This window comes from Oncorhynchus mykiss, chromosome 14, assembly GCF_057628025.1.
Source record: "Oncorhynchus mykiss isolate SJ-2025 chromosome 14, ASM5762802v1, whole genome shotgun sequence".
NCBI lineage: Eukaryota > Metazoa > Chordata > Actinopteri > Salmoniformes > Salmonidae > Oncorhynchus > Oncorhynchus mykiss.
Genome location: NC_143035.1, coordinates 8,832,886 through 8,851,570, shown reverse-complemented (window position 1 = coordinate 8,851,570; position 18,685 = coordinate 8,832,886). Strand labels below are relative to the sequence as shown.

Genomic DNA, 18,685 nt, shown 5'->3' with positions numbered 1-18,685 from the left:
GGGCGCCAGAGAGGCTGGCAGAGACTCTAGTAGAGAGATTGGCATATAGGCTAGTAGAGATACTGGCAGAGAGGCTATTACAGAGACTGGCAGAGAGTCTGGCAGAGAGTCTGGCAGAGAGGCTAGTAGAGAGGCTGGCAGAGAGGCTGGCAGAGGACTGGGAGAGAGGCTAGCAGAGAGGCTAGTAGAGAGTCTGGCAGAGAAGCTGTCATAGAGGATGGCAGATGGGCTAGTAGATAGACTGACAGAGAGGCTTGTAGAGAGTCTGGTAGAAAGACTAGTAGAGAGGCTGGCAGAGGCTAGTAGAGAAGCTGGCAGAGAGGCTAGTAGAGAAGCTACTAGAGAGGCTGGCAGAGAGGCTTGTAGAGAATCCGGTAGAGAGGCTGGCAGAGGCTAGTAGAGAAGCTGGCAAAGAGGCTCGTAGAGAGGCTACTAGAGAGACTGGCAGAGAATCTGGCAGAGAGGCTGGCAGAGAGACTGGCAGAGAGACTAGTAGAGAGTCTTGCAGAGAGGCTGGCAGAGAGACTAGTAGAGAGACTGGCAGAGGCTAGTAGAGAAGCTGGCAGAGAGGCTCGTAGAGAGGCTACTAGAGAGACTGGCAGAGAATCTGGCAGAGAGGCTGGCAGAGAGACTGGCAGAGAGACTAGTAGAGAGTCTTGCAGAGAGGCTGGCAGAGAGGCTAGTATAGAGGCTGGCAGAGAGGCTGGCAGAGAGGCTAGTATAGAGGCTGGCTGAGAAGCTAGTAGAGATTGGTGGAGAGGCTGGCAGAGAGGCTGGCAGAGATGCTGGCAGAGAGGCTTGTAGATAGTCTGGTAGAGAGACTGGCAGAGAGGATAGTAGTGAGACTGGCTGAGAGGCTTGCAGAGATGCTGGTAGAGAGGTTTGTAGAGAGTCTGGTAGAGAGACTGGCAGAGAGGCTAGTAGAGAGACTGGCAGAGAGGCTAGTAGAGAGGCTGGCAGAGAGGCTGACAGAGAGGCTGGTCGAGAGGCTGGCAGAGAGTCTGGCAGAGAGACTGGTAGAGAGGCTGGCAGAGGCTAGTAGAGAGGCTGGCAGAGAGGCTAGTAGAGAGGCTACTAGAGAGGCTAGTAGAGAGACAGGCAGAGAGGCTAGTAGAGAGACTGGCAGAGAGACTGGCAGAGAGCCTGGCAGAGAGGCTAGTAGAGAGTCTGGCAGAGAGGCTGGCAGAGAGGCTAGTATAGAGGCTGGCAGAGAGGCTGGCAGAGAGGCTAGTAGAGAGGCTGGCTGAGAAGCTAGTAGAGATTGGTGGAGAGGCTGGCAGAGAGTCTGGCAGAGAGACTGGCAGAGAGGCTGGCAGAGATGCTGGCAGAGAGGCTTGTAGATAGTCTGGTAGAGAGACTGGCAGAGAGGCTGGCAGAGAGACTGGCAGAGAGGCTGGCAGAGATGCTGGCAGAGAAACTGGCAGAGAGGCTTGTAGAGAGGCTGGCAGAGAGGTTGGCAGAGAGGCTGGCAGAGAGTCTGGTAGAGAGACTGGCAGAGAGGATAGTAGAGAGTCTGGTAGAGAGACTGGCAGAGAGGCTGGTATTAATGATAACCCCCCCAGGGGAGCTACTGTAAGCACATGTGACTGTGTTGAATTATATAACAAACACTTTCTTCCGTGTGTGTAGGTGGCCCAGCGGATGGCATACTGTACCCTGGAGACCAGGTGTTACAGATCAATGACCTGGTGGCAGATGATCTCAGCTATGAACAGCTGCAAGAAGTCACTAGGTAAATAACTTTGTTTCTTCTGTCCCTTACTCTGTTTTCTCCCTCTGTTTCTCAGTCTCTATATTCTAACTAGATAGTAGTGTAGTTAGTGACTCCCTTCCAGTGTATTCAGTTCTGAAAGCATACTATCATTTGTGCGTGTGAGCGTGTCAGGTCAAGCGTGTCAGGTCAAATGTCAGTGTAGTGAAAATGCCTACATGACTGCTGGACAGAAACATATTGTCTCTGTGTTTCTTCAGGGACTTGGAGGACTCTGTCACAATGACAATCTTAAGGCACATGACAGTAAGTGTGTGTGTGTGTGTGTGTGTGTGTGTGTGTGTGTGTGTGTGTGTGTGTGTGTGTGTGTGTGTGTGTGTGTGTGTGTGTGTGCGCTTGTGCGTATTTGAATGTGTGTGTGTTAATGATGACATAACGTCGTCTCCCTGTGTGTCAAGGGTCCTAAGTCGTCCATCATGTCGGCGGAGAAGAGGGCTCGTCTGAGGAGTAACCCGATCAAAGTGCGCTTCGCAGAGGAAGTGGTCGTTAACGGTCACACTCAGGTCAGGACCTCACACGCTCTCTCTCTCTCTCTCTCTGTCTCTCTCTCACACTCTCTCCCACTCTCTCTCTCTGCCTCTCTCTGTCTCCCTTTCTCTCTATCTCTCTCTCTCTCTCTCTCTCTCTCTCTCTCTGTCTCCCTCTCTCTCTCGCTGTCTCTCTCTCTCTCTCTGTCTCTCCCTCTCTCCCTGTCTCTGTCTCCCTGTCTCTATCTCTCTCTCCTTCTCTCTCTCTCTCTCTCTCTCTCTCTCTGTCTCTCTCTCACACTCTCTCCCACTCTCTCTCTCTGCCTCTCTCTGTCTCCCTTTCTCTCTATCTCTCTCTCTCTCTCTCTCTCTCTCTCTCTCTCTCTCTCTCTGTCTCCCTCTCTCTCTCGCTGTCTCTCTCTCTCTCTCTGTCTCTCCCTCTCTCCCTGTCTCTGTCTCCCTGTCTCTATCTCTCTCTCCTTCTCTCTCAGTCTCTCTCTCTCTCTCCCTCTCTCCCTGTCTCTGTCTCCCTGTCTCTCTCTCTCTCTCTGTCTCTCCCTCTCTCCCTGTCTCTGTCTCCCTGTCTCTCTCTCTCTCTCTGTCTCTCCCTCTCTCCCTGTCTCTGTCTCCCTGTCTCTATCTCTCTCTCCTTCTCTCTCTCTCTCTCTCTCTCTCTCTCTCTCTCTCCCTGTCTCTGTCTCCCTGTCTCTCTCTCTCTCTCTCTCTCTCTCTCTCTCTCCCTCTCTCCCTGTCTCTATCTCTCTCTCCTTCTCTCTCTCTCTCTCTCTCTCTCTCTCTCTCTCTCTCCCTGTCTCTGTCTCCCTGTCTCTCTCTCTATCTCTCTCTCCTTCTCTCTCTGTCTCCCTGTCTCTCTCTCTATCTCTCTCTCTCTCTCTCGCTCTCTCTCATTCAATTTGTTTTCTTCCTGCAGGGAAACTCTCTTCTGTTCCTGCCCAACGTTCTGAAGGTCTACCTGGAGAACGGACAGACCAAGGCCTTCAAGTTCGACGCCACCACCACCATCAAGGTACGGACATAACATTTAGAGTATTTTACCTACAAATATCACCCATGCGTGTAAACCTGTGTCATCTGCATGACTCAGTTGCCCACGCGCGCTGACACACAGTATTCAGTTGTCAAGCACCATGAAGACAGCAAAACTAAGACCCAACTGTGTCACTTTGTTTGCAGGACATCGTTCTGACTCTGAAGGACAAGTTGTCCATCTGCTGCATTGAGTACTTTGCTCTGGTGCTGGAACTGCAGTATAGCATCACCAAGCTACTGCTCCTGCACGAGGACGAGCTTATACACAAGGTGAGTAGAACACACACACACACGCGTGCAACCGCACACATGCAATCACACACACATCTCACCCACACTTCCAACCTGTGTTTTACGAGTGCAGTCAGTCGAACAGTAGTAATCTCTAAATCACAGGTCTCCAACAGGTAGATCGTGAGCGGCAAGTCATTCGCCAAGCTATTTTTTTTGTTGATGTGTTCCTTCGCAAACTGTCATGAACATAAAAGCTCCCGGCTATTATGCAATCAAAGCAGCATTGACATTATCCCACTCCTGGTTAGCCACTATTAGCTTAAAAAGCCAAATGTAACACAATATCTGCAAATTAAGTTCCAGCAATATTGCCTCTGTCTGTCTGGTGTGCGCATTTGTCCATCACTCCGTATGTAGAGAGTTAGCGAGGCTAGTAATGATAACGTACTGATAACGGTCTTGTGGGTAGACAGAAAGCTTTCCCCCAAAAACCTTCTCAATCGAATGTTAACTGCAAAGTAGGCTTACCCGACAGAAAGATGTTGTGTTTAATTGTATCAACTGGGTGGCCATTGTTTTGCCATGACATGTGCTGCAGCAGAAGGCCTAACAGAAACATGCCAGACCGACACATTCCTCTCTCACACAAAAATCAAAATATGTTCGTTTTGTCCCACTTCAAAATTCATCTTCTGATGTGATTTAAGCACTGACTCAAAAACATACATTTTTGTTGTTTCTCTATGAATCATTGTAATATTGAGAGTAAAAAAACAGGACAGATAAATCAGAGAAACAGAATTCCGCAAAAAAACGAAATATAATTTTATGGGGCACCCTTAAATGTGTTTATTAAATTAAATCAAATCTAATTGTATTGTTCACGTGCGCCGAATACAACAGTGAAATGCTTACCTACAAGCCCATAACCAACAATGCAGTTTTAAGAAAATACCTCAAAGTAAGAGATAAGAATAACAAATAATTAAATAGCAGCAGTAAATAACAATAGCAGGGCTATTATACAGGGGGTACCGGTACAGAGTCAATGTGCGGGGGGGACCGGTGTCGAGGTTATGGAGGTAATATGTACATCAAATCAAATCAAATATATTTGTCACATACACATGGTTAGCAGATGTTAATGCGAGTGTAGCGAAATGCTTGTGCTTCTAGTTCTGACAATGCAGTAATAACCAACAAGTAATCTAACCTAAAAATTCCAAAACGACTACCTTATACACACAAGTGTAAAGGGATAAAGAATATGTACATAAAGATATATGAATGAGTGATGGTACAGAACGGCATAGGCAAGATGCAGTAGATGGTATCGAGTACAGTATACACATATGACATGAGTAATGTAGGGTATGTAAACAAAGTGGCATAGTTTAAAGTGGCTAGTGATACATGTATTACATAAAGATGCAGTAGGTGATATAGGGTACAGTATATACATATACATATGAGATGAGTAATGTAGGGTATGTAAACATTATATTAAGTAGCATTGTTTAAAGTGGCTAGTGATACATGTATTACATAAAGATGCAGTAGATGATATAGGGTATAGTATATACATATACATATGAGATGAGTAATGTAGGGTATGTAAACATTATATTAAGTAGCATTGTTTAAAGTGGCTAGTGATATATTTTTACATCAATTTCCATCCATTTCCATTATTAAAGTGGCTGGAGTTGAGTCAGTGTTTTGGCAGCAGCCACTCAATGTTAGTGGTGGCTGTTTAACAGTCTGATGGCCTTGAGATAGAAGCTGTTTTTCAGTCTCTCGGTCCCTGCTTTGGTGCAACTGTACTGACCTCGCCTTCTGGATGATAGCGGGGTGAACAGGCAGTTGCTCGGGTGGTTGCTGTCCTTGAGGATCTTTATGGCCTTCCTGTGACATCGGGTGGTGCAGGTGTCCTGGAGGGCAGGTAGTTTGCCCCCGGTGATGCGTTGTGGCATAACTCTACCTACATGTAGGTTGAGTTATTAAAGTGACTATGCATAGATAATAACTGAGAATAGCAGCAGTGTAAAAGGGGGGGGGGGACAATGCAAATAATCTGGGAAGCCATTTGATTAGATGTTCAGGAGTCTTATGGCTTGGGGGGTAGAAGCTGCTTAGAAGCCTCTTGGACCTAGACTTGGTGCTCCTGTACCGCTTACCGTGCAGTAGCAGAGAGAACAGTCTATGACTAGGGTGGCTGGAGTCTTTAACAATTTTCAGGGCCTTCCTCTGACACCGCCTGGTATAGAGGTCCTGGATGGCAGGAAGCTTGGCCCCGGTGATGTACTGGGCCGTACGAACTACCCTCTGTAGTGCCTTGCGGTCGGAGGCCGAGCAGTTGCCGTTACTTTACCAGGTATATTGACAGAAAACACATCTCTTACACCAAGGACCCAGGGAACAGTTGCAGGGTAGAGTAGAGAAGAATGTGCCTATTTGAAAGCTATAAAAAAATAAATGTAGCTTGCAACATGTTTCTGTCGATATTATGGAGCTAATTTGGAATATTTTTCGCCGTTTTCATGACTGCAATTTACGGGCGATTTCTCAGCCAAACGTGAAGAACAAACGGAGCTATTTCTCCTACAAAAATAATATTTTTGGAAAAAAGGAACATTTGCTATCTAACTGGAAGTCTCGTGAGTGAAAACATCCGAAGCTCATCAAAGGTAAACGATTTAATTTGATTGCTTTTCTGATTTCCGTGACCAAGTTACCTGCTGCTAGCTGGACAAAATGCTATGCTAGGCTATCGATAAACTTACACAAATGCTTGTCTAGCTTTGGCTGTAAAGCATATTTTGAAAATCTGAGATGACAGGGTCATTAACAAAAGGCTAAGCTGTGTCTCAATATATTTCATTTGTGATTCATGAATAGGAATATTTTCTAGGAATATTTATGTCCGTTGTGTTATGCTAATTAGTGTCAGGCGATGATTACGCTCCCGCATGCGGGATGGGGAGTCACTAGAGGTTAAAAGTAGCTCTCATGCTAGAAAAGGTTGGAGACCCCTACTATTCACCTCAGTATAACCCTGTGTAATGCGTGTGTGTTTGGTCACCTCAGTATAACCCTGTGTAATGTGTGTGTGTTTAGTCATCTCAATATAACCCTGTGTAATGTGTGTTTGGTCACCTCAATATAACCCTGTGTAATGTGTGTTTGGTCACTTCAATATAACCCTGTGTAATGTGTGTGTGTTTGGTCACCTCAATATAACCCTGTGTAATGTGTGTGTGTGTTTGTTCACCTCAGTATAACCCTGTGTAATGTGTGTGTGTTTGGTCACCTCAATATAACCCTGTGTAATGTATGTGTGTTTGGTCACCTCAATATAACCCTGTGTAATGTGTGTGTGTTTGGTCACCTCAATATAACCCTGTGTAATGTGTGTGTGTTTGGTCACCTCAATATAACCCTGTGTAATGTATGTGTGTTTGGTCACCTCAATATAACCCTGTGTAATGTGTGTGTGTTTGGTCACCTCAATATAACCCTGTGTAATGTGTGTGTGTTTGGTCACCTCAATATAACCCTGTGTAATGTGTGTGTGTTTGGTCACCTCAATATAACCCTGTGTAATGTGTGTGTGTTTGGTCACCTCAATATAACCCTGTGTAATGTGTGTGTGTTTGGTCACTTCAATATAACCCTGTGTAATGTGTGTGTGTTTGGTCACCTCAATCAATATAACCCTGTGTAATGTGTGTGTGTTTGGTCACCTCAATATAACCCTGTGTAATGTGTGTGTGTTTGGTCACCTCAATATAACCCTGTGTAATGTGTGTGTGTTTGGTCACCTCAATATAACCCTGTGTAATGTGTGTGTATTTGGTCACCTCAATATAACCCTGTGTAATGTGTGTGTCTCTCCAGGTGGTGCAGAAGAAGGAGAACAGCAGCCATGACTACAAGTGTCTGTTCAGGGTGTGTTTCATTCCCAGAGACCCCCTGGATCTGCTACAGGAAGACCCCACCGCCTTCGAGTACCTCTTCCTGCAGGTGAGCCACATCTAGCTGTAGGCCTAGACTACCATCTTTCGTGTCTGTAATTATTCTGCCTTTAGTGTCTGTAATTATTCACCTGCACTCATAGCCATGAGACCCTGTTTAACTTGCACACAGGTGAGCAGAGTTTTACCGTACTCGAGTAGTCACCTTCCGCTGAGAATCAGGGTACATTTACAGGGAGGGGCTCACGTGTCTTTTTGTAGAGAAACACTTTTTTTGTGGAAGGTACTACAGCTGCTTACGTACCCCGCTCTCAACATCATGGAGATAAATTGAGTTTCCTTGTAGGCCCATTTGGCGGGGAAATTGTGAAGCCAGCTGTAGCCTAATTCTGTTTCCGAGGCTTTTATTAGAGAATGTGAAACAAGGTGCCTATTTGCTTATTTTCATTAAATAATGCAGCTGTTCTTTAGGCTATGGCCTAAAATACAGTTGTTCATATGGGCAGAATATTAGGCCTGTAGTTTGTAGCATTGGCTAGCGAATTTATTTAAAAAAGAAACACTTTTTTTGTCACATGACAATAGAAATGGAAACGTTGTGGTTTTAGAGACACCAAGTAACAATAGCCTCGATGATTAAAGGGATCGGAGTTCATCAGTTACTGGGCTCTCACCATCATTACCAATGAAATTCACCCAAATCATTTTGTTTAGAAGCCCACTAGGCTCCTCATTTGTTGTCGTTAAATGTCCGGATCAATAGAAAGGGAAATACTGTTGGGCGTTTCTCACGGTAGGCCACCTCGGTCCAATCCGACGCACAGAAACACATGACAACATCAACTCATTACATTGATGCTTTCTCTGTTAAATCTTCCAGACCCTGTTGTAAATCAAGCAGACAGTAGCACATGATCAACATATATGTCCGGGTATTGGATTGGATCCAATGTGGATTACAAGTTCACTGGCACCAGGAAAAGGTCATCAACATATTCTGGACATTCTTCCGAACACTATTTTCCTGCACCAGCTTTTTTTTTTGCGTCGCCTGCCATGTCACAAACCTTGTCATTCAGAAAATGATTTGCTGAATACGCTGATGATGGTCGGCAATATCACGAGGCCGAACTAAACAGCTGGATACCAAATGCGCATCCAACAAGTAGGGTCTATTAGCCTGCGCCATAGTCTATAGAAGAGCCCCGCAAAGTTAGGTGACTCTTTCGTTTAGAGGCATTCGATTTTGCAATCGCCTACATCATTTTGGATTTGTGTTTCATTTTGGGAAACTGTATTCACGGCTTAGCCTATAAATATCAACATGAGTATTTTGATAAAGCTGTGCTGCAATTAATAGCGCACCGTCTCGTAGACTCGTCACGATTTTGTCCCGCTGATGGAACATAAGGGGTCGGAAGGAAATATCATAGGCCTAGTTTTATTATATTGATCATTCGTTTCAATGGCGCAAAGTGAAAGAAAATGAATTAGGTTTAAATAACTTTTCTTTATATCTGCCCGTTTTTTATTCACTAATTCGTGTATTAGTGGACTTATGGACGACATTTGTATGTATTATATCTAAAAGAAAAGCAACTAAAACAGTACAGTTGTATTGATTATATACATTATTCTGAACATATGAGCATATGAACGAATTTACCACAAGCCAGCGGTCGTTCCCCAGCCAATCGCGAACACGTCAAATAAAACATATAGCGGAGGTGCTTTGCAGGGAGTGATTATAGCCAAACCTGTGTCAGAAATAAAATGGGTTTCATACCTTGTGTGTGTATCATTCTGCCTGTGTGTTTTTGTGTTTCATGCTGTGTGTGTATATATAATGTTATATGGGTGTGTATAACTCTCTCTCTCTGTTTGTGTGTGTGTGTGTGTTGTCAGAGCGTCGGGGACGTTCTACAGGAGAGGTTTGCGGTGGAGATGAAGTGTAACACTGCACTGCGTCTGGCTGCCCTGCACATGCACGAGAGACTGAACAGTATAGGCTCCACCCGGACCTCTATCAGGAGCATCACGTGAGTCACACACACACACACACACACACACACACACACACACACACACACACACACACACACACACACACACACACACACACACACACACACACACACACACACACACACACACACACACACACACACACACACATTGATAATGTCTCCTGTGTGTATTGTGACAGGAAAGAGTTTGGTCTGGACAGCTTCATTTCTCCCACTCTGCTCAGTAACATGAGAGAGAAGGACCTGAGGAAAGCCATCAGCCACCACCTCAAGAAGATCCAGTCACTGCTGGAGCCACGACAGAAGGTACGGTGGGAGGGAGAAGGAGAGGGGACGAGAAAGGACGGGAGAGATTATATGTGCAATACTTTTGTTGTTGTTGTTGGCGTCGTCGTCGTGTATGTTGTCATCATCGTGGTTCTCTCGCTCTCCCTCTCCCAGGTTATCTCAGCCACTCAGGCCCGGTTGGCCTACCTCACCCAGCTTGGAGAACTAATCTCCTACGGAGGCCGCTCCTATACGGCCACCATGATGGTTAGTGTGTTTGAAACAATTTACAAATGATAATCACAGCTGTCAATCATTCTCTGACTCTGACCCAATTTAGAGAGCTGTTATTGGCTGGACAGGATTGACCCCCCCCCCCCCCCCCCCACCCCGAACTTGTTTCACCCTGTGATGATTCAGCATGCGTCTCAGACTGTATCTACTCCTTTCATCCTTTCACCCCTCTTCCCTCTCTCTCCCTCCCACTCGTCCTCTTTTCCCCTCTCCCTCTCTCTCCCCATCCCCTTTTCTCTTTGCTCCTCTGTCCACCTCCCCCTCTGTTCTTCTCCATCCTCCCCCACCCCAGTTGCAGGACCGGGAGGTGCTGGTCAGTCTGTTGGTGGGGGCGCGCTACGGCCTGAGTCAGGTGGTCAACCACAAGCTCAACATGGTGTCCACCCTGGTAGACTTCAGCAGCATCAGTAGAGTGGAGCTGCTCTCTGAGTCAGACAGAGTCAGCCTGCTACGTATCTCACTGCACGACATCAAGGTAGGATAACATACACACACAGAAATCACACACACACTCAGACACACACGTTTGCTCATAGCTACGCTTAGTTCACACACAAATACAGTGGATGGAAAATACGACATGCATTCTCTCTTCCTACTCCCCTCTCTCGGTCTCTCTCTTCTCCACTCCCCTCTCTCTCTCTCTCTCTCTCTCTCTCCACCTCTCTTTCTCTCACTCTCTTTTTCTTTCTTTCTCTCTCTTTCTCTCGCTCTCTTTCCAGCCTTTTGCCTTACTGATGGACTCTCTGGCAGCCAAAGATTTGGCGTGTCTACTGGGGGGCTATTGCAAGCTCCTGGTGGACCCCAGAGTGTGTGTGTTCCGTCTGAGACGCCCCAAGGTGCGGGTGCACAGGATACCTGCTGAGGAAGGTGTGTGTGAAGGGAGGTTCGCCGTTATTGAGGGAGTTTGCTATGAATCGCTGACAAGTGAGCATCAATGTTTAACTATAATCTTTCCTTTTTTGGCATTGATCTTACTATTTATTTTGGCGTTGATACGTGGATATCAGCCAGTATGGATAGTATTAATTTGACTACTATTATTTACATAGTAAACTTTATTATGTAACTGAGAAATATATATTTTTTTCTTTGTCAATCCCAGGCTATGTGTCCCGCTGCTGTAGTGACTCCGATGACTCGTCAGACGAGGACTACCCCGCCGAGCCTCCGCCAACGCACACCCGCAAACGCCCCGCACCTGCCAGCAAAGACAGGGAGGGTTGGAGGAGAGAAGAAGAGGAGCAGAGAGGAGCGGAAGGAAAGAAAGAGAGAGCTGAGAAAGAATACGAAGAGAAACACGAGGTGATGATCATTGAGCTGTCAGAGAAGGACATGGAAGTCGAGGAAGAGAACGGAAGGGAAGTGAGAGGAAGAGAGATCATGCTAGGAATTAAAGCTAACGCGGGAACAGTGGAACAGGACAACTGGTACCGCACAGAGCCGCGGGCCAACAGTAGCTTCCCCAGCCTGTCCAGCGGCTCTCTGAGGGCGGCCTTGGAGGAGAGCAGCCCTGCAGCTGCAGCCAGAGGAGGAGGCCCAGCCAAGGCCTTGGTCGCCCTGCGTGAGGACAGCCCCTCTCTCCGGTCCCAACGTCCAACTCAGGGGACCACCACCCTGGATGTCCACCACCCGTTCCTCCTGGAGGTCACAGCTCCCTCTCCTCAGCGTCAGAGAGAGGGTGCCGCCGGCAGCACGGCCTCTGCCCCCGTACGCCCCACCAACCTGAGTTACCGCAGCAACGACAGCCCGTGCCTGTGCTTCACTGAACACTCCAAGGGCAGCTATCTCCCCAGCCCCCCCGAGGCCACCAGCGATGAGGAGGAGACGGAGGAAGTTGACGACGATGAGGAGGAACTGAGACGGCTCTCTAAGATCCCAAGTCACGTAGACTTGCGCCTCATCGACAAGATCTGCGCCCAGTCTAACAAAACTGCTTCCAAAAACAAGTTAGACATCCCCAGAGTCATCCCCATCCACATCTCCTCCTGTGAAAAGAAGGTGGCTTGTAGCTCCACCCACAAAGGGGAGGAGAGTCTATCAAGTTACTCTGGAGATTGCGGTCCTTTCCTAACGCCGTCCCCTAAAGCTCCTCCTCCTGTTGCTAGGGAAAGTGCCTCAGAGTCAGACGATGAGTTCTTCGATGCCCAGGAGCGGTTCACTCCTCCAGTTCCTCCTGATAGCACAGGTGGGTTGTTGACATCACTTCTTCACTGACAGAGTAACTGTGTATAGAGCTGTTAAAGTGTTAAAGTGAAGGTGTTGAATGATTTCTGTCACCCTTTTAAGACTCCCATCTCTCTCTCTCTCATTCACTCACAGAAAACAGTTTGGATGTGGCTGACAATAAGAGACACCGTAAACGCTGGAGTGGCACAGGAAATGGACTGCCAGTGGTACCAGAGAGGGAGCCTCCCTCACCCCTCAAAAATAAGCACTCCTCACCTGACCACAAGAAACAGCAGGAGACCCAACGAGACCCGAAGCTCCACTCAAACCAGTCTTCCATGCAGAGTGTCGATGCCAAGACCAAACCTCCACCATTGGCCCCCAAGCCCCAGCTACCCCCAAAACCTGAACTGGCCCCTAAACCTGAACTGGCCCCCAAGCCCCAGATAGACCCCCAGAGGTCTCCCAAGTGTGGGGGTCCGTACGCCCACTGTAACGGGGATGCTCGTGGGGGCCACACAGGGCTCTTGGAGATAGACACCATGGAGCCGGAAACAATGGAGTTTAAATCAGTCACCTCGGGGGCGGGGGGGCCTCCACTCTCCTCCCCCCTCATCACGGCTGTACGGAAGAACCAGCAACCCCCTGCTGAACCTCAGGCTGTGGAGAACGGGCTCAGGCAAGAGAACGGGCCTAAGATAGAGAACAGTTCTAAGCAAGAGCACAGTTCTAAGATAGAGATCAGGACTCCTAACGTGCTTCCTAAAGATTGTGTTCTGGTCACTGCTGACAAGCAGACAGCGAGGGTTGAAACTAAAGCAAATGGGATTTCCCTGCCGAAGGGAGAGGTCCGAAATGGTGTTGGGGTGGACCCCCCGAGAAAGCTGCAAAGCTTATCCCCCATTCCACGTTCGGCTTCAGGAGATGAGATCAGGTTGAGCCTTACCAGCCCTCCACCACTCTCTCCCAGAACCTCCCCTCCTTCTCTTCATCCCCTAACAGTCCTCCCCATCCCGGTCTCACTGAAGGAGAAAGAGGGGGTGTCCCCACCGAACGGCCTCCACCCCTGGGGCAGCCGCAATGGGAGCGCTCAGTCCGGGAGGAGGGTCTCTCTGAGTCACGAGAACCTGTCCCCCAAAAATGCAGACGGCCCCCTCAGTCTGACCACCTCCCTCACCACCTCCTCTAAAGGGACAGCAGGAATCCCAGAGAGCACGGGGAGGTCAGGGTCAGGTTCAGACCTGAGGGTCAGTTCTTCCAGCCTGGGGGGCCGTCTGCCTACCTCAGCCCTGAGAGGGCGGATCCAGGCCCTGCCCTGGTACATGACCCGCTCCCAGGAGATCCTGGGTACTCTGGACTACCCCTCCACCAGCTCTGTCAACGAGGATGTCACGTCTGGGTACGGCTCCGGTCTGTCGGTCAGCGGAGCCTCCGAGGTCAGCAAGGTCACTGCCAAGGCAGTAGGTGAGACTGCGGCGGGTAAAGGGAAGAAGGAAGTGCTGGAGGATGGAGCCGAGGTTGTCATAGCGACCATCAAAGAGTTCCAGGAAGTGACTCCCCGAGTGAAGGAGGCCAATGGGACGAACGTGTCGCACCCCAACCAGACCCTGAGAGGAAATGGGGCACACGTCTCTGAGCCCTATGGGTTTCGGGGCTCCTGCAAGTTGGAGCAGCCCCAGTCCAGGCCCCACTCAGAGGTGGGGTTAGGGGGTGGTTCAGGCCCACCCCTAGAGGGGGACTCTCTGGTGCACACCCCTCCACAGGCCCACGGCGAGGCGTGTGGGTGCCGTACCGTCTACGCCAACTGTTTCAGCGGCGACGTGGAGGACGGCTGCGGCTTTGACGAGGAGCTCACAATCTACGAGTTCTCCAAACGCACGCGCCCCAAACAAGCCCGCTCTACACCCCTGCCCTCCCCCACCTCCCCTGTCCCCTCCCCCAACATCCTGTCCCTGCTGAGGGACACCCCTCGCCCTCTCTCTACCCTCTCCACTGCCTCCTCAGAAATTAGCCCCCTCCTGTCCCGCCCTGTCTCCCCAACACCCCCTATAGGAGCCCTGAGCTCCCTCACCAACAAACGCTACGTGGGGCTGAAGGGGGGCTTCGCCTCCCTGAGGCAGGACATCGATCAGCTACGCCTGGTTCTGGAGAGAGGCACGGCTGGGCCACCACCATCATCAGAACCTTCTAAAACAGACCAGGATGGATGTGGAGAAGAGGGACCCAACCAAGACGTGGGGCAAGAGGATGGTCCGACCCCGTGCTGTGGAGGGGCAAGTCCTCTACCCTTGACAGAGGCCGAGAGGAGTTTACTCCAGGCAGAGGCCCGGCGGTTGGCAACAGGGTGCCAGCGTGCCACGCGTGTGGGCTGGGCTCCGGAGGAGGCGCTTCGGTCCTTATCCAACAGCTTTAGTGCCCTTGTGCAGCTCTCTGCAGCCTGCCTGAGAACACACCCCTGTCCTGGCTGTGACATCTGCCTCAATAGGGGTCAGATCCACAGCACTGATGATGAGGGCCAGGAGGAGGCTCTGGACAAGCTGAAGGAGATCGTAGGGCTGTACCGGGAGTTTGTTGGGGCTGTGGAGATGGCTGAAACCAGGGCTGGGGGTGGCGGTGGGTCTGGGGATGGACAGAGGCAGGGAGAGGGCGAGGGGGTCAGGCTGCTGGCCAAACGCTGCACGGTGCTCATCTCTTCCGTCTTTGCACTCACGCAGCTGTTCAGGATGCACTCGCCGGACACGACAGACCTGCTGGGTCAAACACCTCTCCACTTTTGACCTCTGAACTTTTAAAACCCCTCCTCACCACCAGCACTGAGGTGAGATGAGGACTTAGTAAGAAAAGGGAGGAGGATGAAGAGCTGTTGACACGATTCTTTAGCAAAGTGGGATCTGGTGTGTGGCCCTACATAGAGTACAGTGCATACACACTTGTACAATAAGTGCCATGCACACCACAGCACACAGAATAAACACACCCACACACACACACCACACACACATCCATAAATGATGAGAGGAACCTCTTCCACTGACTGCCATTACTGCTAGGTCTCCCGATAGACTGGACTGACTGGATAGATCTGGATTATGCATTTGTACATAGGTATTTTATAACCATCTATCTTATTTTATTATTATATTCTGTATGTGTATGTATGAAATATGTATGTACATATTTAAGTATGTTTGCACCATGGTCTATGACGTGAAGGGACCTGCTGGTGTAAGACCCCGTGGTTATCACTGGATTTTGTATATATTGTTTTTGTCATGTGTGATTTTCTACCTCCACCCACCTCCCTTCCTCTGACCTGGTGTCTGCTGAGGAGACGAGAGAGCATTACTTTATCGTCGGCTTATTTAGTGATTCTGTGGATTCAGTTAAAGTTCAAATCTGTCATTTAGATTTGTCCATTGGGGGAAAACAGTATAAATCACAAACTTTTACATTTGCCGAGACCCACCCCCTTCAGTTTACAAACAAATGCAGAGGGAGCAATATTGACCGTGAAGTTACACTTTGCAGAAGTTACAGAAATGAACCCTGTGAAAAGTGTACACCGTTCCTGGCTCCTGACTGACGACTTGTGTGAGAGTGTTTGAACGGAGTAAGCACTCAATAACCCAAATGCTTATGCAGTAATTATACAGTACATCAACTTTGAATCTAAAGGACACATATATTTTTCTGGGGTGGGTTGCGTGGGTGGTGGAATAGGGGGAAAGGAATTCATTTGGTATTTTGTACAAAGTTTTTGATAAGGCTGACTGTTAAACCTAACTAGATGTAGCAACGATCCAAAGTAATTTAACAACGAGCCACAATTTTACTACTTGCCCATGTTTAGCTCTGCAGACGGACGGACTGACTGATTCTGTTTGTGCCAGAGCTGTTGATAGATATACATGCATATCTATGTTTGTGTTAGTTTGATTCTATCTGTCCTTCCTTAGTTTATGGCTATGCAAACATAACCACTACTTCCCTGTTCTCCAACATATCACTCACTCCCTGTTACAATTGTGTTAACGTTAAAGACAAGAATACCTGTATATGTTTTCTAGCCATTGTAAATGGAAATACAGAGCGATTCCCCTTATGATAATGGGAGATGTGGATTAGGATCACAGGCTAGTTCAGGATTGCAACGTTCTGCAATGTTGCATGTAATGGGATGGCAACATGTCCCAACAAAAGGCACAACTCACTGATCCTGTCAAGATGCTGTAAACATATTCAATCTGAAGTTTGACTAAATAAATTGGTGTTTTGCCTTTCGTCTGATGGGACACAGGTATGTTATTGTCACTGTCATTTTCCTCCTTTTTGTTCAAGCTGAGCAGATATTTGGCCTGTAGCATGAGATTCAAGCACATTCCAAGACACTTCAAATAGGTATTTGGGCAGATTTGAGATGTCAAATTCGACTGACAGAAATGGAATCAGTCTCTTTTTGGCACTAATATCACTCCATATAACTATCTGGATGGCTTGGCTTATCCAAAGTGTTGCCCACTAATAGGCTCAACTACTTCTGATTCCACCTGATTATCTCCCTCAGTTAAATCCAGTAGATCTGGAAGGATGTTAATACTGTACCTCGGACAACAATGGGATGCTGATGTCAAAATCCTACTCACAGGGCCGGACTAACACATCTGGAGCGGTTAGGGCTATCTGGGATTTTTGGGACGTCCCTATCCTAACCCCTATTCTTACCCTAACCATTTAAAATGTCAACTTCAATGGGGTAGGGATGTCCCAAGGATAGCAAGGACCCATCTGGGGCACCTTATTCCTCCAACAAATATATTATAATAATATATATTGTATTTTTAAATGGGGAGATTTTTTGGGGGCTAACTTCCTGCAATTATACACATTTCGCCAGGGCAGACAGATAAATTTGCAGTTTTATAGCTAATCTCATTGTATTCTACACATTTTGCCGTGAGGCTGAGAGACAATTTGGCAGTTATAAAGCTAAATGTTTATACAATTCTATACATTTTGCCATGGCTTATGACATGTTCATAATATGCTATCTGTGGAGGCCTGACCTCCAGGGGGCCCCCAACCGACTTGTGTTCATACTATCTGGGAGGGCCACATTTTTGGTTGGGGGCCCCCTGGAAGTCTGGCCCTGTCCACACGTCTTTCATTAACTCACAAACATAAGAAGATTGGCGCAGCTGGGGCCTGGATATTGATGGCATAGATGGCGATTAGGAAATGCAGTCTGACAGTTTTAAGGGATGTGGTGACAGAACAATTTGCCTTCACTGTATCATGTGTTTCGATCCATGTGTTGAGATCCATTGTGATGCCACGTATGTCCGTTACACATCAGTGGACATTGGACAATAAAGTTACGACGATGATCATTGTAGCATACTGAACACAGAACCTGACCTTTGCCATGGAACCGACGTTATAGAGTAGAAGCCCTAAACTGATCAGAAACACACTGTACAGGGCTGTCAGTGGATTATAGGCCTCCGTGCACATCACTGGGCAGCCATTTCTTTCTGTAACATTGTTGAAATAAACAACTGTGAAAAAAGGCATGTGAGATCTCACTCCTGTGTCTGCCTCTGGAAAAGGGAGGTGCAGCAACTGTTTCATTCAAATGCACACTACAGAGAAACCAGTCTCTTTGGAGAAACTTCCCCGGAGACACATTTTGTGTCATGAAACGTCGTGGGAGGGACAATCAACATTTTCTTTTCATTAACATTGATCTCGGTTCAAATATCGTTTGGAAAAATAAATGTGATGAGCGCATATTTTAGGCTTCCCGATTTGTGATAACCTCAGGCACTATAGAACAATACACAGTAAGAACACAAACATCACAAGCTGTTTAACCGCTCTAGGCAGCAGCCATTTCTCAAATGTTCAGTTGGGAGTGTCTGTATAATGCCCGTTCACATGCTAGTCTTGAACTAGGAAACTCAAGACATTTACGACACGCTAACTGGTTGTAGTTATACACGTTCAACGAATCAGCAAGTCGGAATGTTCAGTTTCCTAGTTCCAACTAGCATATGAAAGCAGCATAAGCCAATGTATTGGCCCTGTTCACTATGACTTGGGAAGTGTGATTTTGAGCTGCCATTGAACCCAGGGGTAAATATTTGTAAAGCAGAGCAGTACTTGTGAATGTGGCATGTCAAAAATACTGGGCTTCCTACCATTCCTTTAACATGAGCCATCACCTACCCAACATGACTGTATGAGAGAAAACACTATGGTGGAAACTAAGCAAACTAGACAATGAAAATCCACCTCAATGTGATAAATAGTCCCACTGCACTGTCCTGATTCGTGACCACTCATTGAACGACAAAATGCCTTTCAGTAGCAATTTAGTGGGAAGCCCTGGTTGAACTGCCTGGGGTACGTCTCTTTCGCCAGACCAGTCCCCAT

The 18,685-nt window shown here is 47.8% G+C and overlaps 1 protein-coding gene across 4 annotated transcripts in view; it reads left to right on the top strand.

Moving 5' to 3' along the window:
- Window positions 1–16,545, top strand: part of LOC110518941 (uncharacterized) — a 51,595-nt gene extending 35,050 nt beyond the window's left edge. For 2 of the 4 annotated variants that reach the window (XM_036942858.2, XM_090198289.1), the window contains exons 5-17: window positions 1,630–1,732; window positions 1,972–2,017; window positions 2,170–2,274; window positions 3,170–3,265; window positions 3,433–3,558; window positions 7,420–7,545; window positions 9,402–9,535; window positions 9,703–9,829; window positions 9,965–10,057; window positions 10,377–10,559; window positions 10,807–10,954; window positions 11,190–12,272; window positions 12,407–16,545. In XM_036942858.2, the coding sequence (XP_036798753.2) occupies window positions 1,630–1,732; window positions 1,972–2,017; window positions 2,170–2,274; window positions 3,170–3,265; window positions 3,433–3,558; window positions 7,420–7,545; window positions 9,402–9,535; window positions 9,703–9,829; window positions 9,965–10,057; window positions 10,377–10,559; window positions 10,807–10,954; window positions 11,190–12,272; window positions 12,407–15,030 (4,994 nt within the window). In that variant the 3' untranslated portion in view covers window positions 15,031–16,545. Of the gene's footprint in view, window positions 1–1,629; window positions 1,733–1,971; window positions 2,018–2,169; window positions 2,275–3,169; window positions 3,266–3,432; window positions 3,559–7,419; window positions 7,546–9,401; window positions 9,536–9,702; window positions 9,830–9,964; window positions 10,058–10,376; window positions 10,560–10,806; window positions 11,012–11,189; window positions 12,273–12,406 lie in introns of all 4 variants that reach the window. The other 2 variants (XM_036942857.2, XM_090198288.1) reach the window with 1 other exon arrangement.
- Window positions 16,546–18,685: the final 2,140 nt, after the last annotated feature.